The following is a 27,893-nucleotide window of genomic DNA, read 5'->3' as shown; positions in this document are numbered from 1 at the left end:
AGCCATTTGGCCAGTCGTGCCTGTGCCGGCTCTTTGGGAGAGCTGTCGAATTTAGTCCCACACCCCAGCTTTTTCCCCATGACCCTACAAATTGGTCCTGTAGAGGAGATACCAAAGAACATTTTAAATCTGTAGTACTGTAGCCCAGAGTCAATGCCTTCAGGAAAGAAAAGGAGCGAAGTGCAGAAACATATATTTAAAAATACGCTGAAGAAGGTAAGAGAGAGACATCACATACAAGGCAGAACTAAATAGGTGATAAAAGAATGTTGGGACTTTGAGAGCAACTTGACAAACAATTGCTGAGGATACACAGAAAGAACAAAAGCCCTCTGTATATTTCATACAAAGAAGGTAGGCGATCAGCCATGATCTTATTGAATGGCGGAGTAGGCTCGAAGGGCCAAATGGCCTACTCCTGCTCCTATTTCTTTTCTTCTTATGTTCTTAAAACTAGTAGATCTCTAGTGGTATAGTTCACAAGTGGTTTGGGGCTTGGGGAATAGCATTCCATATATAGAATCGTAGAATAGTACAACACAGAAGGAGGCTATTCAGCCCATCGAGTCTGGCCAGCTCTTTTGAAGAGTAATCAAGTTAGTCCCACTCATAAGAACATAAAAAATTGGAGCAGGTGTAGGCCATTTGGGCCTTCAAGCTTTCACCACCAGGCTCATCTGCTCCCACTGCCCACATCCCTGATCTTTCCCCATATTCCGGCAAATTTTTCTCCTGTTACCTGAACTGAGCTTTGTTTCTCCTCAGAATCTAATAGTTTGTGTCAGCATGGCTCATTGGTAGCTCTCTCACCCCTGAGTCAGAAGGTTGTGATTTCAAGGACTTGAGCGCATAATCTGGGCTGACATTGTAATGCAGTACTGAGGGAGTGCTGCATGTGTGTTATGTTTCAGATAAGACATTAAACCAAGGCCCAATCTATCTATTCAGATGGATGTAAAAGATTCCATGACTTTTTTGAAGAAGAGTTGGGAGTTCTCAATGTTCTGGCCAACATTTATCCCCCAATCAAACTACAAAAACAGACTAACTTGTCATTCATTTCATTGCTGTTTATGGGACCTTGTTGTATGAAAAATGGCTGCAGCATTTGTCTACAAACTCTATTGATGTTGTTTGAGTGTTTGATGCTTTCTGGACAGTTAACATTTGGGGGTGGAGGGAAGCTTCATAAAGGCTGTCACTTTTAGTTGTATCTCAGAGACACCTGATATGCAGGGTCATGTCAAGAGTTTGGGGACTCTTAAAGACCAGCTCTGTGGTTCCCCTTATGTCTCTGTTAATCATTCATTTTCTCTCTGTAATTCTGTCTCTGTCTCAGTTTTAAATTGTTTCAGTCTTTCATTATTTCTCTCTTACTGTCTCTCTCTTACTCTTTCGCTCGCACTTTCTTCCTGTGCTTGTCACTCTCTTTTGCTCCCTATGTTTATCTCTGTTAAACTGCCCCTGTTATCCTCTCTTTCCTCTGTATTTCTCTCTTTACTTCTGTCATCCAGATCAGATTCACGGGAGCAGATAGGTGGAAGAGAGGCAAGCATATGGAGGGCAGGCAGTGATGGTATCATCAGTGAGCATATGGCTTTGATCTGTTGCACATAGGCGTATGTTCTTCACATTGGCTTTAGGATGTTGGGCCAGAGTTGTAGGTGATTGCAGGGTTACCTGCTAACTGGCTGAGGCTGTTTATTGTGCTTCGAAAGGCGAAACACTGGAGCAATTGGATCGTGAATGAGGACATTTATTTTTACAGGCATATAATAGATGGCTGTATTTCAGAGAATTTTTTGCTAAAATGTGTTTGAGCAGAATTTTATCTTGCATTATGATTGGGCAGATATTTCTGCAGAATATGATTAGTGACGAGCAAAAGTAGAAAATAACTGATTAGAAAGAGGAAATAGATAGTGACTTGACCAAGAAAAAAATTGATGACACTAATGTCACGACATTTACAACAGACAGAAAACGTCTTTTTATGTAGCTAGAGAGGAAGAAAGACTAAAAGAGGGATAGAGAATGGACATTCAGATTCAATGCCCAAGATAAATATTGGTTCAGATTTATATGTGTATTTATGGCTGAAATGAGAGTGTAAGACTGATACTATTGTGTTGTGCAGTGATCTGATTGTGGTTGCAATTTTTAGTGTACTTTATACAATTAATTTTATTTTTAAAAAAGACAGTGGTACCTCTTCAATGCACCTCGAGTAGTGTCGAAGAGGAGATGAGGTCCACTGTAATAGCAAATAAATTACTTTATGAAATACTGGAAAAATGGCTACAAATATTGTGAGATTTGTCTACTTTGTACATTTGCAGGCTATTTTAGAGTAGTGATACTAACATTTAAAACTAGCATTGAGCCTCCAAGTTAAAAAAGTAAAAATCATCGTGCCAGATTGATTGGATGTTTTTAATTAATATTCTTCGTTTTCTAAGAAGGCTGCCAAATATTTTTAAATGAAGCTAAGAATAATTATAGTCTCTAACTGATAGGGTATGTCAGAGTCTTTAGTTGGCAGAGAAAATGCTTTGTAACCCTCAGGAGAATGTGGGAGAGCATTTCCATCGAGATGTTATCAAATAAAAAATGTTTATTACATGATAACGTGAGCAGATGTTTGCTATATTTTGCAACTTTGTTTCTTTAAGAATATTGTGTGACGATTGTAGAAGATATTTAAAGTTGGCTCCCGCTTCAAGATCTACCAGAGCTAAAAGAAAGTTCAAATTCTCACGCAATAATTATCGTCCTTTAGATAAACAAACCATAAAACATGAAGTGATAAAAATATAAATGGAAAAAGAAAAATCACGGATGCTGGAAATCTGGAATAAAAATAATAAATGCTGGAACTCCTAGCCAGTCCATCAACATCTGACAGATTTGTTTTAGTTAGGCAAGGGTATTAAGGGGTATCATGGAACTAAGGCGGACAGAGAAGATACAGATCAGCCATGATCTAATTAAATGGTGGAACAAGCTCGAGATGCTGAATGGCAGACTCCTGTTCCTAAAGGTTAACATTTCAGGTATAGTATCAGAACAGATCAGGTTGAGGAAGCCCCTTAAATTAGACAAGAAAAATTCAGGACAAACGGGAGGTACAGATGAAAACGAGCTGTTAATGGGTTTTATAGCCAAAACGATTTTGCAACACTGGAAAGAAGTGTGAAGAGTTATACACTGTACAACTGTCATCCCAGCTAGAGGTACGCAGACCAAATCATTGGAAAGGCAGAGGGATGAATGAGACGTGGCTCTAAAAATGGAAGGGAAAACATATGAAATGGAGTAATAGGGGGAAAAGTAAGTAGAAAAATGCGGAATAGAATTAAAGTCTGATATGATTGAAATCATTGCTCAGCCGCAGAATGACCAAGAGGAAAATGAGATACTGTTCCTGAAGTTTGCGTTGAAATGTTTATATAGTTTTTTTTTCATAGCTTATCCTAGAACCGTAGACTGTCGGACACTAGCAGAGGAAACCGCTTTATACTTAGCAGCACGCAGGGGATACGTGGAGTGCATAACTTATTTACTGGAAGCAGGAGCAGAATGTGACATCACTAGTAAGACCAAAGAAACTCCGCTCTACAAAGGTAAAATAAAACTTGATGAAGTGTTACTGCTTGACCTCAGTTAACGTATTCTGCCAAATACTATACATTCCTGTATACAGATTATAGCTGCCGGGTATGGTAAATGCTTGAGAATTATATGGATTGAGCCAGGAGCGCACATTACAAAATTGTGCACACCCAGCTCACAATTTCCCAACCTAAAATCACGGTCTTGCAGTGTACACTTTTACAACATGCGCAACTGGACCAGGTCAGCAGAATCGTTACAAATAAACTATGCAATCTGATCCTGAAGCACTAAAATATATTCCAAATTTCCTGAGCACGTGCTTTAACTGTACAGTTACTTCTTTTAACAGCTTGTGAAAATAAAAATTTGGAAGTTGTTAAACTTCTGTTAAAATATCACGCCGATGTGAATCACCGCTGCAACCGTGGATGGACTGTTCTTCACGAGGCTGTGGTACGAAGTGATATGAACATCATCGAAACTCTGTTCATTGCTGGTGCCAAGATTGAGGCATCAAATGCTTATGGAATCACTGCATTATTTGTTGCAGCACAAAGTGGACAACTGGAAGCTTTACGTTTTCTCACAAAATGTGGTAAGAAATGCTCCCTCTAATTTTTCTTTTGTACTGAGCGGGCCACGAACTCCTTTGAGCGCGACTTTTTCGTTCGTGGGCAAATATTACAACAACTTTTACAACACAACGGCAGCAACAGCCACCATTAAACGTATATATAATATACAGTATAGCAATGTAGCCACCCCACCATCTCAAATCATGAGACAATCAGACAAGGTTCTGTACAGGTTTAACATAACTTCTCTGCTTTTGAATTCTATTCCTCTACAAATGAACCTCACTGATTTATTTGCACTTTTATGGCTTTTTTATCCTGCGTTGCTACATTTAATGATTTGTGATTCTATACCCCTAGGTCCCTTTGCACCTCTACCTCATCTAGATTTGATGGCCTCTTTATTCCTCTTACCAAAATGCACAGCATCACACTTATCTATATTGAAATGTATTTGTCATTCACCTGTCCATTCTGCAAGATTGTTTACGGTAGAATTAATTAAAAGCTTTTAGTTTATCATGTACAAACTATTTTTTTTAAAGAATTACTTGTCAGAAATGACTGGGCTGTAAAAGAACTGTATAATAATGTATTAACACTTCAGAAACATCACTCAGTTACACGATTATGCATTGACAAACTATCCAAAAGCCCAAGGTGAGCTGAAAGAGGCATATCTATTCATGCAATTAGTATTAATTTTCAAGTTTTCAACATGTTTTAGCCCATCCCGTATGTCACTATAGTAATGGCTGCACAAGCAGCAGAAGCAGTGGCTTTCCAATGGCGCTGACGTGCTGTAAGTCCTCATAAGTAATTAGAATATTAACCACAATGCAACCAAACAACCAGCAAATATCCATATCCGCATTGTCAACTTCAATCACTTCCATTAATAAACGTTGTCTTCTTGAACCAGCACCCCCTTCCCCCCATGTAACAAGTCAGAAATGCAGCACTTATTCACAAGTGCAGAAAAACACATACACAATTTATTTCACCGAATTAAAAACAAAAAGCAGGAAAAGCGGGCTCTAGCGCGCAGGTGCCATCCCGCGGGCTTGAAGAACTGGAATCCGTGGGACCGATTAAAAAGAGCGCTCGCACGCTTGAGCCCGCTCCTGCAGGACTGCGTGAGTGTGTAGCCTGCAAAGCATGGTGTATGGCTTAGCAGTGGTGGCAAGTACAGTTGTTTCTGGATGGTAAATTATTAAGAAGTTGCCAATTTATCCATTGTACGAAAGGCCGCTAGATTATGAGTGGTTTTGTTGGAGTAAATAAGGAGAAACTGTTTCCAATGGCACAAGGGTCAGTAACCAGAGGAAACAGATTTAAGATAATTGTCAAAAGAACCAGAGGCGCAATGAGGATAATCTTACAGAACGAGCTGCTATGATCTGGAATGCACTGCCTGAAAGGGCGGTAGGAGCTGATTCACGAGTAACTTTCAAAAAGAATTGGATAAATACTTTAAGGGGGAAAAAGTTCCAAAGCTATGGGGAAAGAGCAAATCTATGGAACTAGTTGGATAGCTCTTTCAAAGAATCGCTACAGGCATGATGGGTCGAATGGTCTCCTGTGCTGTTTGATTCTATATACATGATGGCCACTGGAGAGGCACTATCCGAATCCTATTATTTTCCCATTATCTGGTGTCATCTTCATTGGCAGTCCCTCAAACGTAATGGGGATACGGACCCCTGCTCCCTTTTGTAATTGTGGTGGAGTGGCTGCTGGTGACCTCCAGCCTTGACCGTGCTGGGGTATTGGGGTTCAAGGGTGGGGTCAAGTAGTTTGACTGTTTTCATCGTGCACTTGCATCAGTATGGGCACAAATTAGGTGCTCGCAACATCCTGGGGGTTGGGTGGAAGGGGAGTTTGTTGGTGGAAAATGGCATCAGATGACCACTTGTATGGCCCCCCTCTCTGCCACCCCCAATCCTCAGAAATGCAGGATTTCCCTTTGATCAGGCCTCTATTTTGGTGAGTGGAACCAAACTGTGAATGGCTGCATTTCTGGTGGTCTCACAGGCAATGACACCAGCCTGGAGATCCTGGTGGGCACCATTTCACCCTCGATTGATCTGTATGCTGGCTTCTTTCAGCTGCCCAATAGGGCAATAGGGAGGACAATATTGAGGAAAGTACTAGCATGGGAAATCTCGCCCAATCTGACATTCTAGGCCCACCCAAAACTCCTGAGCTTGTGCTGCATTCTGAATGACTTACGCTAGAGAGTATCTCTGGCCCTAAAGAAATTCAGGGCTACTGCCTTTGATTGTAAAGGGACTAAATCTAAATGAAGTCTTTGATGGTCATCAAATTCCTGGAATAGGTGCACATTTAATGTCTTGGTTGCTGATCAGAAGGTTGATTTTAATTTGCATAACCTCTAACCTAACAGTAGATAGCAAAAAAACCTGAGATTTAAATTCCTTTTGATTTTTGTGAAATTTTTCAAATTATTTCTATTTCTTCCATTTCCCTTTCTTGGGTCTTCCAACATCTAGCAGCATCCCTGTCCTTAAAGTTGCTAGTTAATTTGCGCCAAGCATCTGATAATGCTGTTCTCAAACTAGCCTCTGGGAAATACATAAAAAAGGTGTTGTCTCGTTATGTGTTGCGGAAGCTTCCGGTTTCTTCTGGGTGCTTCCGCACAGTGATAGGCCCAAAATTAATAAATCATCCTGTGATGAGGCATAGCCACAAACCCAAGTTCTGCTTCACCATGGTAACAACAACTTTGGGGAGCTACCCTACCACCAGGGGATGGAAGTCTCTCTCTGAGCGGTGCTTCAGAAGGATGCCAGGGCAACAATGTGGGTGCTCAATTACTAACCTGACACCAGCAAGATGCCATTGACCTCACCAACTCCTCCACTGGCAAGAGTTGAGTGAATGCCAGATAGCTCCATGCCATCTCCCTGAAGGGGTGAGGTGTTTAAAGGTGGGGATGCCCCTTTTGGTGGGTATTGTGTGCCAATTTGCCCTGCAAGAAGACAGTGATTAGGGTCAGGCTGCCAAGTGGCATGGGAGAGGTGAAGTAAGAGATGTGGGGGCAAGTGCAAAAAAGTAGTTTTGGATTGTGCATGTAAACAATTCCTGTGAGAAAGCAGGGTAACCATAGTCAAGATGCTGATTTAGAGCCATCCCTTATCAGAGTGGAGGGTTAGTTGTGTAAGTGTTGCTTTATGAGGGTAAAGAGTGTGGTGGTGCCCAAGCTGGGCAAGGAAGAAAAGGAGTGCCTAGAGTGTTACCTTGCCAAGCCTAGTGAGGTCATCGCACTTTTTCTGATACTGGTTTGCAGTCCTGCAGGTGAGGGAGTTGATGTTGAGTGCTAGCGCCACCTCCCTCCATGTCACACAACAACATCTTGCATTTCTATAGCATCTTTAACATAGTAAAACTTCCCAAGCAAAATTTGTCACTGAGTCACGTAAAGAAATATTAGGAGCGATGAGCAAAAGCTTGGTCAAAGAGATAGGTTATAAGAAGTGTCTTAAAGGAGGAGAGAGCAGTAGAGAGGCGGAGAGGTGTAAGGAGGGAATTGCAGAGCGTAGGATCTAGACAGCTGAAGGCACAGCCATCAATGGTGGAGCAATTATAATCAGGGCTGCGCAAGAGGCCAGAATTGGAGGAGGGCCGAGATCTCATAGGGTTATAGAGCTGGAGGAGATTGCAGAAATGGTGGGGGGCGGGGGGTGGGGGGTGAGGCAATGGAGGGAGTTGAAAACAAGGAAGAGAATTTTTCAAATCGAGGCGTTGCCGGACCAGGAGCCAATGTAGGTCAGCGAGCACAGGGGGTGATGGGTGAACGGGGCTTGGTGCAAGTTAGAATATGGGCAGCAGAGTTTTGGGTGAGCTCAAGTAACACAAGTGACCCTTCGAGGTGGTTTAGTGGCATCCACACCCAGGAGTCTGTGCCTCCTGCCATCGAATTCCTCAAGGAGGGCTAGGGTGTCAGAATTAGTGAAATTCTATGTTCTTCTTCTCTGGCTTGGCACATTGCCCAGCTGTCATCTGGGCCCTGGTGGTGTGGGTGAAACCCTAATTCCGTACAAATATAATAAACTGTGCAGTGAAGTTATTAGAGAGTTTAAGTGAAACCGTTCCTCTCTCACCTGTTTGACCCCCAGCCTGCTGCTGAAGGGTGCAGGCTGAACTGTCTTTGTAAAGGCTGCACAGAGGTTTCCAGGTAGTCCAGCTGCTTACACCTGTTTTACATGAGTTTTTTGACGGCTCAGGTCATTGAACTTTTTCCTGTAGTGCTGCCTCCTTCCACATGGCACGTGAGACAATTTCCTGAGATTTCCTCCCATGGGCACCAAGCAGTTTGCCTCTCCTTTGCTGCATCCCACCTACCAGTGTCTGAAGGTCAGACTCATTAAAGTTTTGTGCTCTCCTTTCTGCCTCCTTCTGAAGGACTTCCCCATCTTTGGATGCAGTTGAATACATTCTTTACTTAATTACCGACCTGCTGCATTGTTCAGTAAACCCTGTTTTATTTAAAGGCTGCACCTTTTGCCTCCCCATGGTGCAGTATTCCCATGTTACATGGGAGTTATGTTCTAGCAATATCAGTGGATATTTAAATGAGCCTTTTATGTCTCAGCTGAGGAGTGAATCTTAGGGGTAGCTGGCCCTGGGAGCTTTCTCATTGTGCTTGCATTGCACCGAAGTGCACAAGGACCCATCACCGGTTACTTTTTTTTTAAGTCAACCTGATTTCACTGATGTGTTGTCTCTGTGGACTCCATGCACTACATTTTATTGTCTCTGTGGCATGCAAATGAATCCTGGTCTGTCTCCCCATTTGCATTGTGCCTTGGAGCTTTCATTGTGCCACTCAGAAGAGGGCAAAGGGCAGTATGAATGTCACTGTGATTTTAATTGCCATGTAGGAGGTGAGGTGGCCTGGGCTGCCATGGTACACATTGTGCCACCTCAAAACGGCATATGCCCAAATGACTTCAAAAATATAATTTATAACTCGAAATTACCTTGTTTAAAGAAGTCACTACACTAAAAGGAGTGGATCATTTATAGTTCTAGAAAATGGATATTTTGAGATAGCTTTATGCTTAATGTGTAGAATTGTCTTCTTGAACCTCCAAATGGTAAAAACATGCAAATTTTAAAGAACAGAATTAAAGTTGGAAAATAAGTAGAACATTTTAAGGAACCGCTACCATTTATGCTTTTCAAATACATATACACTAAGATTAGTCAGGTATTTCAAAAAATATTTGATCTGTTGAGTAACATTTCTCTCTATTTTCTGATAATAGCTATATTGATTACATTGTGCTGTGCATTCTAATCAAACTCTCCGCAGGTGCAGATGTCAACACCCAAGCCAGTGATAATGCCTCAGCGCTGTATGAAGCTTGCAAAAACGAGCATGAAGACGTCGTGGCGTTTCTTCTTTCACAAAATGCTGATGCAAACAAAGGAAGCAAGAATGGCTGGCTGCCCCTTCACATTGCAGCTGCAAAGGGCAATATGGAGTAAGTTGTAAGGGATATAACTTCCTGAGTTTAAAACTTTCCGCAAGTTTCAATAACCTAGAGTTCAGATCTCTGAGACTTAATTTGAACTTTGAGTATTTGCCAATAAAAGGAAACAGAAGCTGCGGATTCCCTTATTGAGCTCCTCAATGATTTTTTTTATTCGTTCCGGGATGTGGGCATTGCTGGCAATTCCAGCGTTAATTGCCCTTGCGAAGGTGGTGGTGAGCTGCCATCTTGAACCGCAACAGTCCCTTTGCCGAAGGTACTCCCACAATGCTTTGGATCTGCTTTAGCAACAGTGTGGATTGCTGAATATATTTGCCGGCACTAGTTTAAACATGTATGATCCATTTAAGTACTTCAAAATTATGTATTTGACTCTTGAGAACTCCTAGGGGGCAAAATTGCCACTTTTTATAGCTCCATTATATTTTCGCCCGGGGGAGGTGCCTCCCGGGAAATTGCCCCAGAGGTTTGGAGGGGTGCTGTCCTGGCAGCGGTGCACCCGCGATTAGAACCTCGGGCTGGCGTTCAACCGGCGATGACATCATCGATGTACGTGCCATCCATCACTGCCTCGTGCCGACCCCTTTGCTCCCCATGAGGAAACTTGCTCTATGGGCTGCGAGGCTGGCACAGGCAGAAGTCAACGCCATGGTGGACATCCACCACCGGGGCGTCTCTTAAAGGGGAGGCTTTTAGTGCCCCAGGTCGCCATCTTTATTTGTCGGCCAACTCTTGCTTCGGCTCGACAATGGCAGCCCTCGTGTCGACCGGATGCTGGGCTGCTGGCCCGGTCGAGCGCCTCCCTGGTGGACCAGTGTCAGCCACCAAAGGGCCTGCAGAGTGTGCAGCGGCCCTCCCCTTTAATTGAAGGTGTTAGGGCATTATAACGCATCAGCGCTGGCCTGCTCCGCATGGTGTTGGACTCAGTGCCGCGCTGCCACTCCGGGAGCGCCCCTCAATGAAACGGAGCACCGGAGACAGCGTCCAGACCGAGCGCAGGAAGTCCCAGCCCCAGAAGGTTACCACCCCCAATTGGGGCAAGGGGCAATTTCGGGGCCTTGATATATAAAGAAGCATTTACAGAATGAAACAATGTGTTAGTTCCAGTATATTCATTGTGTACACATCCCTGCTACTATTTGATGCATCTAAACTGTAAAATAAAATCCCATAAAGATTTTATGCATTGATATCACGATTAATAAATCAGGACTAGTAGAGTCTGCGATAGGTGACTTTCCAAAAAAATCTGACAGATTTTCATAATTCAAAGGGTGACCACTTATACAGTTATATACTAAAGACTTTAGTATAGAAGAGAAGACTTCCAGATGTTAACCAACACTAAACACTTACACGCACTGCCGTGTACATTATTTACTACCGGCTGCTCTTTAAAGAAATAGATATATTGAACAGTTCAGTGAATCTTATTTCTACCGAACCAGCATTGGGCAAAATCTTCATCTAACTGCCTCAACGAATATAATAATGATCTTAGCTAGAGGCGAAGATCAATGAAGAGAAGTTAAAAGTGCAAGTCCCTGAAACTTATGACTGAAACAGCCTGGTATTTATGTTAGAGGCACTGGTCTCAAGCCATAGAACAGAAGAAACCATAAGGAAATTGCTTGGGAGCACTGGCAATGAAAGAACTGTTTATCTGTGCTTTTTAGTTTATTAAAGTAGCGAATTTTCAGATGTTTTCTTTTAAATTTGTGCTCTCATATGAAATCTATCAATGCAGCTTTCTCAACTAAACAAGACCAGCTTTAGGAAACATTACCATTATTTACCATTGTGAAGCATAGGTAACATAAACCGGTTACATTAGGATAACATTGATATCGTCCAGTCATGGCTTACACCTAGCATTGTATATATTACCTATATATAATTCCAGTGAGACATCATTAGATAAACCTATTATTATAGCTGCTGGACAATTATGTTTTTGGGAACTGAATAAATGCTATAGAGACACTGAGCCAGAAATTCCTGCCTCCCGGGTCCGTATGGAGTGTGTACGGACGCGGGAAGGCATCGCAAAAGCCGGTTTTCAGTGCACAATGCGCATACGCTGAAAAGCAGCTTTTCCGATCTGTCAAGCTGGAGTTTGACAGATCCTCCATATCTCAGGAGCAAGGACATTTGCAAGGGCAAGATTGCAGTATTTACGCATATCTTGCCCAGCAAATGTTCTAAAAACTCTTGCGCCTGATAAAAACAGGCGCATAGCCTACTTTTACAGGCGTAAGAGTTTTAAAAAATACAAAAATATTTTAAAATAAAATTATAAAAACACATTTTATTGTTAAAAACCCTCCTCACTACGGTAAGTTTATTTTAAACCATAATTTAAAAAACATTTTTAAAAAATCGGAAAAATGTATCTTTTTTATAATACACAAATAACTTTAATTTAAGTTCATAAAAATATGTGGTGTATTTTTTCTATTTTTTAATAGAGTTTTGTGCGTTTGGGCAGGGGTTTCTCATTCATAATAATGGGAACTCCAACTTACGGAGGTCCCATTATTATGAATGAGTATATATTTTACCTTGATTGGCTGCCCAGAGCCATATGACTGCAGCTCCAGCCCCGCGCACGTCCTGACGTGCACGTGCTGCGATGCGCAGTCAGTGGAGGCCTCAGGACCGGGAACTCGCATGGTCGCAGCAGCAACGGTTAGGAGCGCATCTTTTTAAAGTTTTTCCCTCGATCGCCCGCGGGAAGCAGCCGACCGGGATTTCTGGGCCATTATTAAATGCCTTTTCTCATATTTTGGTATAGTTTATGTTGCTTTTTACAATCCCGCCCACTCTCCCATAGCTCTATTTCAAAGAGTTATCCTCGGTGCTCTGGCCAATATTTATCCCTCAATCAACATCACTAAAAACAGATTATCTGTTCATTATCATATTGCTGTTTGTGGGAGCTTACTGTGCACAAATTGACTGCCACATTTCCAACATTTATATCAGTGACTACACTTCAAAAGTACTTCATTGGCTGTAAAGTGCTTTGGGACATCTGAGGTCATGAAAGGCATTATATAAATGCAAGATTTTCTTTACTTTTTTTTCGTAAAAATAGACTTTGAAGCTTTCAGTGAAAAGTGCCCTCTGGTTTGTTAAAGTTGATGAACTTGTTCATGCGAATCTAGAATGAACTGCCTCACTGCCTCACTTTCCCCCATTCCTGCCACCATGTATGCTCTAAATGTGGAGCATCAGCCAGGGAGTGGCATGACCCAGCCACAGAAGTCACGTCCATTGATTGACTTATTAGAAGGGTAGCGATATAAAAAAAAACTGCAAATACTGGAAATCTGAATCAAATGCTGACAGACCTGTTGTGCATTTCCATTTCATTTCATAGGACTGAATCTTAACTCTCAAAAATGGGTGGGTTGGTGTCATGTCAGAGGTAAAAGTTCAAAAAATCTGAAATAGGGACCCAACCTGCCTGGAACCCATTCACTTCTGGTTTTAACTGAGGCCGGATGAGGGGCTGGCAACCAATCTGCTCACAGGAGGCGGGTTGGTCATTTAAGTATTATAATGAGGTTGCCTGCTTTCTTTAACAGTCGTTCTATTTTTATCTCATGTGGGCCGGGTTTCCTAGGCTTCGGGAAACTCGGCAGTTGAAAGGAAGCAAGAAGGGCTGAATCCTTGAGGTAAATGCTTTTATAGCACTGCCTGTGGGCTAGGAGGTACAGGAGTGTTTCCTCCAGGCCCAACAAGTTACCCATTAAATCTCCCGCCCACAATCTGTCTGCTCCCCTCTTCCTACCATCGGCTCCCGTCCCCCCTATTGAACCCCTGACCACCATCGAACCTGCTGCCCGACCACCATCGGACACTGCCTTGTGATTGGAACCCCCCATGATCTGTCCCACTCCCTCACTGCACCTACCTGCTCTCGTAGGCTGCGGCCTTGTGAAGCAGGCTTCTCTGCCCGACAGGCCTCCAGCCTGTCAGTCAGGCCGCCTGTAGTCCGAAACCCGACAGAAAAAAAATTAAAGGAACCCGGCAGTTAAAAACTGCAAGACATTCAGGAAACCCATTCTCCTGGGTTTCCCGACCTCAAAGCAGACCTCCCGCACAGAATTTGCCTTCGGGCTGAAATCTAGGACATTAAGTCTGCTTGACTAACTTTTCTTGAAAACAAAACTGAAGGTGATTTTAATTGCATAGGTATGAAATGTTGTCGTTCGGCAGTTCCAAAGACAAATTCATGAAAGATGGTAAAATATGCAAATAGCTGGATGAGACACTAAGGGGTCGAAATTCGGTTCTGCCGTTTTTGAGGCGGTGACACTGCCTGAAGGGTGATTTACCGCCAGATGGTATTCACCGCCTCAAACTGCCAAATTCAGTTTTTCTGCCCAAAGATGAGAAAGCAGGGCTAAAAGTGGCATTGCACACTCATCTTCAGGCGCTAATGTAACGGTAGCTCAGGAGGTCATCTGAATTTCCTGACAATAGGCTGCCGGCGAGTTGAAAAAAATGGGAAGGAAAGTTTTTAAACATTTCTCTGACCCATACCCACATTTTCCCACTAGTGCCATTAATACATAAATGCTGAAAAAATTAAAGATAACAACTGACCTTGATCTCTGGACGATACCGCCCCGGGATCCCCGATGTACCGACAGCTTTTCCAGGCTGTCCCGACGCCTGCCGGTAAGGCCACCGTACACACCTAATTTCGCAGCTGCGGCACTAAGGGGGGGTGGGGGAGTTGCAAGCTCATGGACATCCCCATGTGTGTGGCGGTAGAGCGAGCGCGCAGCAGTACCTCCTGGTGCTGTGCCTACTGCCCAACTAAATTTCTCCAGAAGCCAGGAACCCGCTCCCCACCAACGGTAAGTACTTTGTCATCCATTAGCCGCCCCTCTCCGACGCTGATGGGTGGCATTAGAAATGCTTAAGTGACAAAAACTGCAGAGGCACACAATTCTATCGGGATTTGCAAGTAAGAGTTATTTTTAAGGTTGTGTTTCTTTTCAGCAAAGTGTATAGACGATCGATGCTAAATGGAAAATGCTTTCCTCAGAGTCTAAACAACAAGCAATTCATTAGCTTGTCTAGGTACTTAAAGAACATCTCATACCCATTATGTTGGAAAGTCCTTTGATCCTTGTCTGTCTGTGACAAGAGAGTTATTGGCCCAGAATTTGTGGTCAGAAGCGAAGGCATTTGCTGCTGGCCCCGAAGTATACTTCGCACAAGGATCTCGCTATCCATATGTTGAGAACCTCAAGTTTTCCAACCTTGAATTCAAATCAATGGATTATAGTGGGGATCTCCTTGTTTGAACTGCTGTGGCTTCAACAGGCTGTCTAAGCGGCCAATCAAAAAGCAGGATTCTCACAAACTGAGTACAAGAAGTGAGTAAGCTCTTAAAATTCTAATACAAAAGCAAAACACTGCGGATGCTGGAAATCTGAAATAAAAACAGAAAATGGTGGAAATACTCAGCAGGTCAGGCAGCATTGTCTAGAGAGAAACAGAGTCGATGACCTTTCATCAGAACAGCTACTTTTTATCTTAAAATTCCAACTTTTTTAAATAGAGGGAGAGCAAAAGAAAGCTTGAGACTTTCACATGGCCATACCTTAAAAAATAAATGTAAAAGATTTTTTTGTAAATTTTTTTTTTGGGGGGGGGGGGGGTGACAGACTGTAACTTAGGGCCTTCCGCCTGCGTCTGCACATGCGCCAAATCCTGAAGTTGCGGTCAGTTTCAAAGGCGGAATGATGACTACAAATTCTAGGCCAGAAAGAGAAATCGGAGGACTGATAGGTTTTTGAAACAGGGGGGCCGAAATGTAGAATCCGGGTAAGGCCTGTTAAAGCTGTTTTGTGGCGACCATGCGGTGGAATCAAGCAGCCGCTGTGTTGCAGTCAATTGGCCGCCGCGACCCAAATTCACCTCGGGGATTTTTTGGCCTGTTCCCACGTCCCCCGCTGCTGCCGACCGCCGCAAGCGCGTCATCAAACGCACCGCCAATCTCCCGCACCTCCATCTCAATCTGCCCGAAATTTACCTGCCAAAATCTTTCATCCACTGCGCAGTGTCCCCAACAGCTTTCTCTGTTGGGCACGTCGTTTTGTGGCAGCACGGCAGCATGGCAGCCTTTCAAGGGGAGGGCGCACTGCCGTGGCCACCATGTTTTTTTTTTGCTGGCCGACTTCCTGATCGGCCGGATAATTATTGCCCCAGGTTTGGCTGGGTCGCCAACAGGCAGCTTAGCACCTCCTCATGGATGCCAGGCTGCTGGCCCGGCCGAAACCCTCCCTATAATTAGTTCTGAGCAGTAACCAGCAGTCAGATTTCTCCCTCCCACCCAGTGGCCGAACCTACAAAATCGCCGATTTTCTCCCCTCTAAATAAGGGGAGAGACGTGGTGACGCACACGCGCACTGACGTCACCACCGCTCCGCCGCTGAGTGATAGCGGCGGAGACTCGGTCCCGCCCCAACTTCCGCCCCCTCACCAGCACTTACCGATGCACTTCCGCTCCTATTATGACCACTTTCTGGACTTGTCGGAAAAAAACGACAAAGACCTGAATATCGATCAAGAGTCGACCTCTTCCTATACACCGGTAAAAACAAGTAAAAAATCGTAGGTGCGCCAGGTTTCTGGCAGGCCTGAATTTCAGCCCCAGAAGGTCCGTGAGGTCAGCCAGGCTTTTAAAAAGAGCCGTGAACGCGTTAGGCAGACTCAGAAAGTCAAAAACGCTGGAGGAACAGTTAGAAGACATCTTGTTTCAGTCGAGTAAGGGAATCGTGCTGTGTTCTTTATTTTGTATTACACAAAGATAAGTTGTACTGATTGAATTAAGTGAATCTTATTGTAACTGTTACTCTGCGTGTTCATTCACAGTGAATTAAAACGCCTTAATGATTTATCTTATCGAGTGTTTGCTCGCTCACCCTTAGCGCAAAGGACGTAAAATTCAGTTCAGGTGACAAGGGCTTTTGTTTTGCATGCCCAGGTCTCTCTATCGTGCAAACAGCTTTGGAACAGTGTGATTCAACTCGAACAGCAGTAATATGCTCAGACCACTTCTGGGAGCAACTGATGCTACTAAACCTATGATTGTAGATACAAATTAATCACACCAACTATGCGTTGACATTCACATCTATTGAAAATGATATCACTTTTTTTTAAGTGCTTGATTTATCTGTCACAGACCATTGCCAATGGTTTAATAGTAACACAAATGTGGTTTATTCTTACTCAGGATAGTTCAAATGCTGATTTCAGTTACCAGCAAAGTTCGGGTAAGGCGCAGTGGAATTAGCCCTCTTCACCTCGCTGCTCAAAACAACCAAGATGATATCATTGAAGAGCTGATTGAAGCTGGCTACAATGTCAATGCCCTCTTGTCACCTGAAAGATCCCGGCTTTTTGAAGATAAACGTACTTCTGTTTTGTACTTTGCTGTTTACAACAACAACGTAGAAGTCACGGAGATGCTGCTCAAAGCTGGGGCAAATCCCAATGCTGATCTGATAAATCCCCTTCTAATCTCTATCCGAAATGGCTGCATCAGAAACATTCAACTGCTCATAGACTATGGAGCCAACATCAATGCCTATATTGCAACACACCCTACTTCCTTCCCAGCAACAATCATGTTTTCTATGAAGTACCTCGGTCTGTTAAAGTTAATTATGGATTTTGGTGGTGATGGAGAGTCATGTTTTAAGTGTGAATATGGCAGTCGTCAACATCCAGAGCAAGAGATAAGAAGAGACAACATACATCTGGAGCATAAAGAGCCCAAAATTGTACAAGTAAGCTGTGAAAATAACTTTAATTTTTCTATCATTCAAATAACAATGAATGATTAATTTAATTTTTGAGGCACATGAAGTATAATTGCAATATTATTAGTGAATCTTTATGACAAATACACATGCTAATTGTTATTCTGTAGTATGGAATGGAGAGCACTATTCTTTACAGATTGATAATTAGCAGTGATGGAAAGCCATTAGTTACCAGTCTGTACAAAATAATGCTGTAAGGGTGCATCAGAGATGCCCACCTTGATAGGGACCATGAAAAGCGAAATGGTGCAACATTGCTTCATGGCTGGACTGGAGGCCTAGGAAGGTGGAAAGAGAAGGAGGCGAGCCAGTTATAAAAAGCTCTTAATGGAGTTTTTCCTTTTGAAGTTGATCGATCCCCACCCAGGTTTGATTACCTTTGGCCTGGGCAGTCTTGGGGCCTTATTAAGGCCCTCAGTGGAACTAATGGCAGCTCTCAGCTGGCAAGAGGGCCAAACAGCGCGTTATTGATGGAATTACCCAGGTGACTCGGGAACGCCCCTTGATGTAGAGGGGCCATGCAGAAAAATTATCCACTCATCACCCCCCCTCCCCACCCCCCCGCCACCCCATTGGATTTGAGCACAACTTTAAATGGGATGGATACTGAAGAGAAGATCCAGGTTTTGTCCCAAATTCCGCCCCTCCCCTTCTCCTCCAGCTGTGGGGCTTGTGCCCTTTCTCCACCCTCCCTGCCCCAAGAATGTCTGCGCCTGTAACTTTGAGAACTCATCTAATCTATTATATATAGAATTTAAATACACATAATGGCCGGAATTTTGCCGGTGCTCAGAGGGCGGGTTCGGAGGCAGGTTCACTCTCAAAATATAAAAGATTGACAGCAGGTCGGGATCTCGCTGTCAACCTGCCTCCATGTCAGTTTCCCAAGGGCCGGGTCTGCACTTTACAGATCCGACACCAAGTGGCAGAGGAGCCAATTCTGATAGTCACGGGCTTGTTAAAAGGTACTTGGACAACATTTTACCATGTACTTAGCATTTTTCTAGTTTTTTCACGAGGTTCCCAGTGTGCGGGGATCATGTCAGGTAAGTAGGTCAGGTTTTCAATACCGCTCCATTCCTCTGAACAGTTGACAGTTGCAAAACTGGTATAAAAGCTACCATTTCACAACTGTTCACTTTCCAATTTTAGAAGCTGGAGCCTTTAGGATTTGGAAGACACTTTTGAGCATTATGCAGTTTGGAAGTGTTTGGAGTAAACTCTTTATCCACTGTCACCTTCTTGGAACAACCTATCCCACCATTGACAGATCACTTCTGTCATCTCAACTTCAGCTGCCAGCTATTCCATCAGCACAGTGCCCTTGAAAAAAAATCTCAACTTGGTCCTCACCCTCAGAATCCCATCACAATCAACCCCAACACTAGCAGCACCAGGCACACCAGCATCACCAGGCACACCAGCAGCACCAACAACACCAAACTTCTCTGCAATCATCTGATGCTGCACAGGACACAGGTGATCAGCACCATTGCTGCCTGGGAAGCCAGGGATCACCTCACCATAGCCAGATTTACTTCCGTTGACGCTGTACTTACCCTGGCTGCCACATGATACGCTAGGTTGGCACCACCCCACACCAACACCATAAAGCATCCCTGCAATGCCCAAGCCATTCCTTTCACACTCATCATCATTGCAGATTGATGTTGGCCCCGAAATTCACAATCCCAGGAAGGAACGTCACTGCCCATTTGCGGTGGCCATTTGTCAAAATCGAATGGCCGTGGCTTTGGACTCATCTGGCCGCCCCAACATAGATTTGGCCCGGGAGGTCTTACAGCGGTGTGGGCCCCCTGCGACTCTCGTGGCGGTGTGGGGCTTGCGGTAGTAGTGATGCGCTGAAAGTGCACATCGCTGCTGCTCCACCCCCCGACCCATTTTCAACGTGAAGAAGCCGGCCCTTCACTGACGGTGCCCCTGCCAGCTTTTAGGGCCGGTGTAAAATGGCAGAGATCTCGGAGCTGTGGGAGCGGAGAGAGACAAGAGGGTAAGATTCAAACCTGAGGATGGGTCGGAAACTCCCCGGAGTCCTTGAAGTAATAACAGCTGAGTCGGTCTCACAGAGAAGTCCGGTAAGAGATCATCTGGGGGAGATCAGCGAGCTCCGGACGGGGTGAGATCCTGGAGCCAGATCCGTATTGCTCAGCAACAAGTCCAGGAGCCTCTTCAATGGACTGGAGGAGTTCAACACAGAATCCGCACTCAAGGGAAGGGAGAGAGGGAGAGGGAGAGAGGGTGGGGAAAGAGGGAGGGAGGGAGAGAGAGGGAGAGGGAAAGAGAGAAGGTGTGAGAGAGAGGGGGCGAGGGAGAGGGAAAGAGAGAAGGAGAGAGAGAGAGGGAGGGAAAGAGAGAGGGTGAGATGGAAGGGGGTAAAAGAGAAAGGAGAAAGATAGAAATGAGGAAAGGGAATGAGAAACAGAAAGAGAAAATTTGATTGTGAGAGAGAAATAGAGAAATAGGAATAGAGAAAGAGAAAAGGGGTAAACAACTAGAGAGAGAGGGATAGAGATCCCGAGATTCACAGAGAGAAAACGGAAATCTCAATCCAGGGGCTCAGACTGGAAACATTGCCCTGGCTCAGCATTCCGCCCGGTAACAAATGGAAATCTATTCTACCTCCACCGCCTCCAGGCTAGATCCAAGGTCGTCCCATCCTCTGACATCGAACTACAGTACGCAGACGACACTTGTGTCTGCACATACTCGGAGGTCAAACTTCAAACCATTCTCAACACCTTCACCGAAGCATATGAAAGCATGGGCCTTACACTAAACATCCGTAAGGCAAAGGTCCTCTACCAACCTGATCCTGCCACACAGCACTACCCCCCAGTTATCAAAATCCACGATGAGGCCTTGAACAACATGAACCATTTTGCATACCTCGGGAGCCTACTGTCAGCAAGGGCAGGCATCGATGATGAGGTCCAACACTGCCTTCAGTGTGCCAGCGCAGCCTTTGGTCTCCTGAGGAAGAGAGTGTTTGAAGATCAGGACCTCAAATCTGACACCAAGCTTATGGTCGACAGGGCAGTAGTGATACCCGCCCTCCTGTATGGCTCAGAGACGTGGACTATTTCCAGCAGACACCTCAAAGCACTGGATAAGTACCACCAACGCTGCCTCCTGAGAACTCACTTTTAGACTGGAAGAAGGGACTGCTTATGATGATCTTACGCGTGCCTAACCTGCGACTTCGCCTCAGTGTCTCCCCTGTGGCTGACTCATGGGTCTGGGAAGGCTGCTTTCTTCTCTCTGTGGAAGCTACAGATGTCCTTCTAGGATGCTAGAGATTGGAGATTGGTCAACACCCTCCTGGGGCGGTTCAGTCTGGCTTGGCTTGGGCCATGTGTGGAGGCACTGACGGAGTGACAGATCTGGGGCCGGAGGGAGCACATCATCCGTGTCCTGGCTCGAGGAGCCTGAGTAACTCACCGGGGGCAGCACAATACCACCACCACCAATCTGAGGGAGCTCAGGTCGGTGCTGTGGCACCACACCAGAAGATCCCCCGTGGCCCGTGGTGGACCCAGCCGCGAAAGCAACACTGAGGTCTCGGGGGGCACCCAGCTGAGACTGCATGTGAGCAGCTACAGTCTGAAAGCCACAGATATGACAACACTTAGACGCTCCGCTGATTCCCCGACAGCAGCCGTGATCAGGCCCGATCAACCCGATGCACTGCAGCAGAGTACTGGGCTGATCAATCTTTGGTGAAGAGGATGGAAAAGAATTAACAGAGACCATTTTTGAGATTTTTTCGCTTGCCCCGGCCACCTCACCTTTAACTTTTGCCCCTGAAGCGCATAGCCTACTTTTAGCCTGCACCGCCATTCAATGAGTTCATGGCTGAACATGCAACTTCAGTACCCCATTCCTGCTTTCTCGCCATACCCCTTGATCCCCCTAGTAGTAAGGACTACATCTAACTCCTTTATGAATATATTTAGTGAATTGGCCTCAACAACTTTCTGTGGTAGAGAATTCCACAGGTTCACCACTCTCTGGGTGAAGAAGTTTCTCCTCATCTCGGTTCTAAATGGCTTACCCCTTATCCTTAGACTGTGACCCCTGGTTCTGGACTTCCCCAACATTGGGAACATTCTTCCTGCATCTAACCTGTCTAAACCCGTCAGAATTTTAAACGTTTCTATGAGATCCCCTCTCATTCTTCTGAACTCCAGTGAATACAAGCCCAGTTGATCCAATCTTTCTTGATATGTCAGTCCCGCCATCCCGGGAATCAGTCTGGTGAACCTTCGCTGCACTCCCTCAATAGCAAGAACATCCTTCCTCAAGTTATGACCAAAACTGTACACAATACTCCAGGTGTGGCCTCACCAAGGCCCTGTACAACTGTAGTAACACCTCCCTGCCCCTGTACTCAAATCCCCTCGCTATGAAGGCCAACATGCCATTTGCTTTCTTAACCGCCTGCTGTACCTGCATGCCAACCTTCAGTGACTACCCAGGTCTTGTTGCACCTCCCCTTTTCCTAATCTGTCACCATTCAGATAATAGTCTGTCTCTTTGTTTTTACAACCAAAGTGGATAACCTCACATTTATCCACATTATACTTCATCTGCCATGCATTTGCCCACTCGCCTAACCTATCCAAGTCCCTCTGCAGCCTCATAGCATCCTCCTCGCAGCTCACACTGCCACCCAACTTAGTGTCATCTGCAAACTTGGAGATACTACATTTAATCCCCTCATCTAAATCATTAATGTACAATGTAAACAGCTGGGGTCCCAGCACAGAACCTTGCGGTACCCCACTAGTCACTGCCTGCCATTCTGAAAAGTACCCATTTACTCTTACTCTTTGCTTCCTGTCTGCCAATCAGTTCTCAATCCATGTCAGCACACTAACCCCAATCCCATATGCTTTAACTTTGCACATTAATCTCTTGTGTGGGACCTTGTCGAAAGCCTTCTGAAAGTCCAAATACACCACATCAACTGGTTCCCCGTTGTCCACTCTACTGGAAACATCCTCAAAAAATTCCAGAAGATTTGTCAAGCATGATTTCCCTTTCACAAATCCATGCTGACTTGGACCTATCATGTCACCTCTTTCCAAATGCGCTGCTATGACAGCCTTAATAATTGATTCCATCATTTTACCCACTACCGATGTCAGGCTGACCGTTCTATAATTCCCTGTTTTCTCTCTCCCTCCTTTTTTAAAAAGTGGGGTTACATTGGCTACCCTCCACTCCATAGCAACTGATCCAGAGTCTATGGAATGTTGGAAAATGTGTGTCAATGCATCCGCTATTTCCAAGGCCACCTCCTTAAGTACTCTGGGATGCAGTCCATCTGGCCCTGGGGATTTATCTGCCTTCAATCCCATCAATTTCCCCAACACAATTTCCCGACTAATAAGGATTTCCCTCCGTTCCTCCTTCTCACTAGACCCTCTGACCCCTTTTATATCCGAAAGGTTGTTTGTGTCCTCCTTAGTGAATACCGAACCAAAGTACTTGTTCAATTGGTCTGCCATTTCTTTGTTCCCAGTTTTGATTTCCCCTGATTCTGACTGCAGGGGACCTACGTTTGTCTTTACTAACCTTTTTCTCTTTACATATCTATAGAAGCTTTTGCAGTCCATTTTAATGTTCCCTGCAAGCTTCCTCTCGTACTCTATTTTCCCTGCCGATTCAAACCCTTTGTCCTCCTCCGCTGAGTTCTAAATTTCTCCCAGTCCCCGGGTTCTCTGCTATTTCTGGCCAATTTGTATGCCACTTCCTTGGCTTTAATACTATCCCTGATTTCCCTTGATAGCCACGGTTGAGCCACCTTCCCTTTTTTATTTTTACGCCAGACAGGGATGTACAATTGTTGTAGTGCATCCATGCGGTCTCTAAATGTCTGCCATTGCCCATCCACTGTCAACCCCTTAAGTTTCATTCGCCAATCTATCCTAGCCAATTCACGCCTCATACCTTCAAAGTTACCCTTCTTTAAGTTCTGGACCATGGTCTCTGAATTAACTGTTTCATTCTCCATCCTAATGTAGAATTCCACCATATTATGGTCACTCTTCCCCAAGGGGCCTCGCACAACGAGATTGCTAATTAATCCTCTCTCATTACACAACACCCAGTCTAAGATGGCCTCCCCCCTAGTTGGTTCCTCGTCCAGAAAACCATCCCTTATGCACTCCAGGAAATCCTCCTCCACCGTATTGTTTCCAGTTTGGCTAGCCCAATCTATATGCATATTAAAGTCACCCATGATGACTGCTGCACCTTTATTGCATGCACCCCTAATTTCCTGTTTGATGCCCTCCCCAACATCACTACTACTGTTTGGAGGTCTGTACACAACTCCCACTAGCGTTTTCTGCCCTTTGGTATTCCGTAGCTCCATCCATACCGATTCCACATCATCCAAGCTAATGTCTTTCTTTATAATTGCATTAATTTCCTCTTTAACCAGCAATGCCACCCCACCTCCTTTTCCTTTCTGTCTATCCTTCCTAAATGTTGAATACCCTTGGATGTTGAGTTCCCAGCCTTGGTCACCCTGGAGCCATGTCTCCATGATGCCAACCGCATCGTATCCGTTAACTGCTATCTGCACAGTTAATTTGTCCACCTTATGCCGAATACTCCTCGCATTGAGGCACAGAGCCTTCAGGCTTGCCTTTTTAACACACTTTGACCCTTTAGAATTTTGTTGCAAAGTGGCCCTTTTTGTTTTTTGCCTTGGGTTTCTCTGCCCTCCACTTTTATTCTTCTCCTTTCTGTCATTTGCTTCTGTCTCCATTTTGTTTCCCTCTGTCTCCCTGCATTGGTTATCATTCCCCTGCCATATTAGTTTAACTCCTCCCCAACAGCACTAGCAAACACTCCTCCTAGGACATTGGTTCCGGTCCTGCCCAGGTGCAGACCGTCCGGTTTGTACTGGTCCCACCTCCCCCAGAACCGGTTCCAATGCCCCAGGAATTTGAATCCCTCCCTGCTGCACCACTGCTCAAGCCACGTATTCATCTGAGCTATCCTGCGATTCCTACTCAGACTAGCACGTGGCACTGGTAGCAATCCTGAGATTACTACTTTTGAGGTCCTACTTTTTAATTTAGCTCCTAGCTCCTTAAATACGTCTCGTAGGACCTCATCCTGTTTTTTACCTATATCGTTGGAAGCCCATAAACCCTCCCACTGTATCGGACTGACCACCTACCGGCTGGTATAAAGATGGTTATGGCTATGGAAGGAGTGTCAATGCGGCCAATCAGCCTGTGAATCCTCCCACTACTTCACACTGTTCCCCAAATGGGAAGAGCAAGAAGACACAAAAAGAAGTAAAAGGACCAAGCTCCCTCTGCTGGCTATGTGTAACTGCATAATATCATTTTAAACACTGTAAGGGCCATTTGTTTATCCAGGCAAAATTTCGGGGACATCATTCTGTGAATTACACAAATACAGTGATTGAAACACCCTTCATGATTTGAAACATTTAAAAATAGTCTTCTAGCCTTTCCTTTCCGTTGCTCTTGCTCATTTTAAAGTTGACTTCAGAACTATGAATCCTTGCTTTCAAATTGCTCCGTAACGTTTCCCCATCTTACTTGCTGCACCATTAAGCCCCCAAGCAGCCGCTGTTCCTCTAACACTGGGCTGCTCCCTGTTTCCCTCCCTCCACTCCATCATCATGGCTCTTCATTCAGCCCCTCTGCTTTTGTTCTCCAAATTCCCGGCCTAGTTTCCTTCTGCTTTCCCATTTCCTCCCCTTCTTTCAAAAACCTCAAAGTCTCCTTGACTTTGCCCTCTGCACTTTTCCTTTATTTGTCCTGCCCTGTGCCTCCTTTTTTTGGCTTCCTGAATGTAAAACACATGTGGAAATGTCTTCCTGCATGTAAAAAAATGCAAATGGTTGCGGTTGTGTTCTTTTTTGGAGATAGGGCCAAGATTTTAGCTGCTGAGCATTTACATGGCATGCTGCTATTCAGCAGGTTCTGTTTGTACACTTCTGTACATGAGTGGTTACAAAGACTTTCAGTCCCAATAGGAGCGCTCCCATTAAACAGATTTTTTTCTTTATTAGCATGTTTTTGACTTGGTACCCGTGGTTTCCTGGGAGACAGTCAGGAATGTTAGTATGATTCGTCACTACAGTGGAAAGCGAGCATGTTACCAATCAGAAATATACTTCACATTGCTCAATGTTGTTGGTGAATGCCATTAATTTGGGATAAAATGGTGCCATTTATTTTGAGAAATTGTATGTTGATTGAAATAGTTCCAAATAACCATAAGATCTCACAGAATATTGGACCTCACGTTATTAATCAGTGATGTACAACATGACAGAATGTTGTACCGTGAGAAAGGGCATCACAAAATATTGAACCATTATATAGGGCATCACAGAATATCAGTGAAATAGGTCTGCACAGTATATTGAACCTTGATATAAGGATCTGATAGAATATTGAAGTAGAGCCTCACAAAATATCAAATAGTGACATATGGAATATGGAATATTGATTATAGGATCTCATGATATTGGTTAAAACTATAGGGCTCCACAGGACATTGGGTAGTGAGATATGACTTTATAGAATGTTGGGTGGTGGGTAGTCATATAGGGCCTCACGGGGTATTGGATAGTGATAGAGGGCTTCATAAGAAATTGGATCGATCCATCACATAAGAAGATCGAGCCTCACCGATTATCAGACAGTGATTTAGAGCCTTGTATATGTGACATATTAAATGTTAATGGCAGAAAGCACAACCCTTTAACTGCTGTTAATCCATGTAGAAAATAAATTGTCACAATCTGCGTCAGAATAGACAGCCTCAACACTTACACCTGCAATAATTGGGTAATCCACGTTTTAGGCAAAATAGCATCACAAAATTAAAGAAGTTGTTGTAATGTTAACATATCTTAAACTGATTACTATTGTGCCTTTGTCCAGGAGCAATTAATTTGTCTTATGATCTTGATTTCAGTTTTGTGAAATGGTGTCTACACCTGGAATCTACAGATGGGCTGGGCCAATCATTGACGTGTTACTTGACTATGTCGGTAATGTGAAACTCTGCAGTAAATTGAATGAACATCTAGACAGTTATGAAGACTGGGAAAATATAAAAGTAAAATCAGGCAAGTATATACAAATAAATTCAAAACCTCAAAGAATCACTCTGTTGGTCTGTTTTCACTTGATGTGGAAACAGTCTAAAATTAAAGGGGTGAAGTTCTCCCCTGCCCTGATTGGGGGCTGTAACCTACCAGGACCGGGACTTTTAGCGCCCGGCATGGAAGCCCGCCCCCACCGCTGAATTGGGTATACCGCCCCTCAAAGGAACTCTAATTCGCTTCAACGCCCCTCCCCTTTGCTTAAAGGGGAGAGCTGCTGTGCTCTCCACACAGCCTCTGATGGTCTCCACTGGGCCACCAGGGCAGCGTGCGACTGGGCTAGCAGCCCGGCACCCAAGACAGGAGTGCCCGGCTGCACGATGGCGGCCCGGACCACACTAGGGCCACCATCGCCGAGCCGACCCGAGAGTCAGCCAACAAAAAAAGATGGCAGCCCGCAGCGCTGGCACCCTCCCCTTTAAGTAGTGCCTCAAGAGAGAATGTCGGCCAGCTTCGCGACCCGCGAGGCTGGCATTGAAATCCGCTCGCTCCAGCCTCGCGGCCTGCGGGGCATTTCTGGGTTGGCGTGGGGCAGTGAAGGGATCGCCGTGCACTCCGATGACGCGGTAGCCCAGGGCGCTAACCGCGGGACGTGGCTCCTCAAACTCCTGGGCAATTTCCCGGGAGGCAGTAGCAACCCCCTTCCCCGGGTATTAACAGTCTTGCTGTAACAGTTAGCGTCCTCCAGAGGTGCTATCAGGGCTATAAAAGGGGGAAATTTTGCCCTGTAAGTGTTCTTCTCATTTTTAATTTATTCAGTTTCTAGCAAGTAACCAGATGATTTAGTGAAAAAGAACATTTTAGGGACGGTGCTCCACAATGGAGCTGATTGAGCTGAATCTTTTCCACAGTTTGTCCTACGGTTGGCTCCCAATTGACACACGTGCTTTGCCAGTGGAAAGGACAGAGAAACATGATAGCAAGTCAGCTCAAGGTTGCTGTCATTGTGCCAAATTCTAGAATATCACAGACCACTTTCCTGCCCACTGTCACTGAATACTGTGTGGTGCAGGGAGACCCAGAGAGGGAAAAATAACAAAAGAATGGGTTGAAAGCATAAGTAATTTTACTAGAAACAAAGCTAGGTTTTACTGTAAAATTCAACTGTCATTTTAATGTTATTTTTCTAGCCACGGTCTAAATA

At 44.6% G+C, this 27,893-nt stretch overlaps 1 protein-coding gene across 3 annotated transcripts in view; it reads left to right on the top strand.

The window, feature by feature from the left end:
* The window catches only part of asb2a.1 (ankyrin repeat and SOCS box containing 2a, tandem duplicate 1), a 93,669-nt gene that overhangs the window by 62,769 nt on the left and 3,007 nt on the right, over positions 1-27,893 (top strand). For all 3 annotated transcript variants that reach the window (XM_070879518.1, XM_070879519.1, XM_070879520.1), the window contains 5 exons: positions 3,468-3,623; positions 3,965-4,210; positions 9,529-9,700; positions 16,971-17,526; positions 26,560-26,713. In XM_070879518.1, coding sequence (XP_070735619.1) covers positions 3,468-3,623; positions 3,965-4,210; positions 9,529-9,700; positions 16,971-17,526; positions 26,560-26,713 — 1,284 coding nt within the window. The remainder of the gene's footprint in view (positions 1-3,467; positions 3,624-3,964; positions 4,211-9,528; positions 9,701-16,970; positions 17,527-26,559; positions 26,714-27,893) is intronic.

Source organism: Pristiophorus japonicus, chromosome 4 (genome assembly GCF_044704955.1).
Source record: "Pristiophorus japonicus isolate sPriJap1 chromosome 4, sPriJap1.hap1, whole genome shotgun sequence".
Lineage (NCBI taxonomy): Eukaryota > Metazoa > Chordata > Chondrichthyes > Pristiophoridae > Pristiophorus > Pristiophorus japonicus.
Note: the sequence above shows the minus strand (reverse complement) of the source record. Positions and strands in the feature narration are given on the sequence as shown.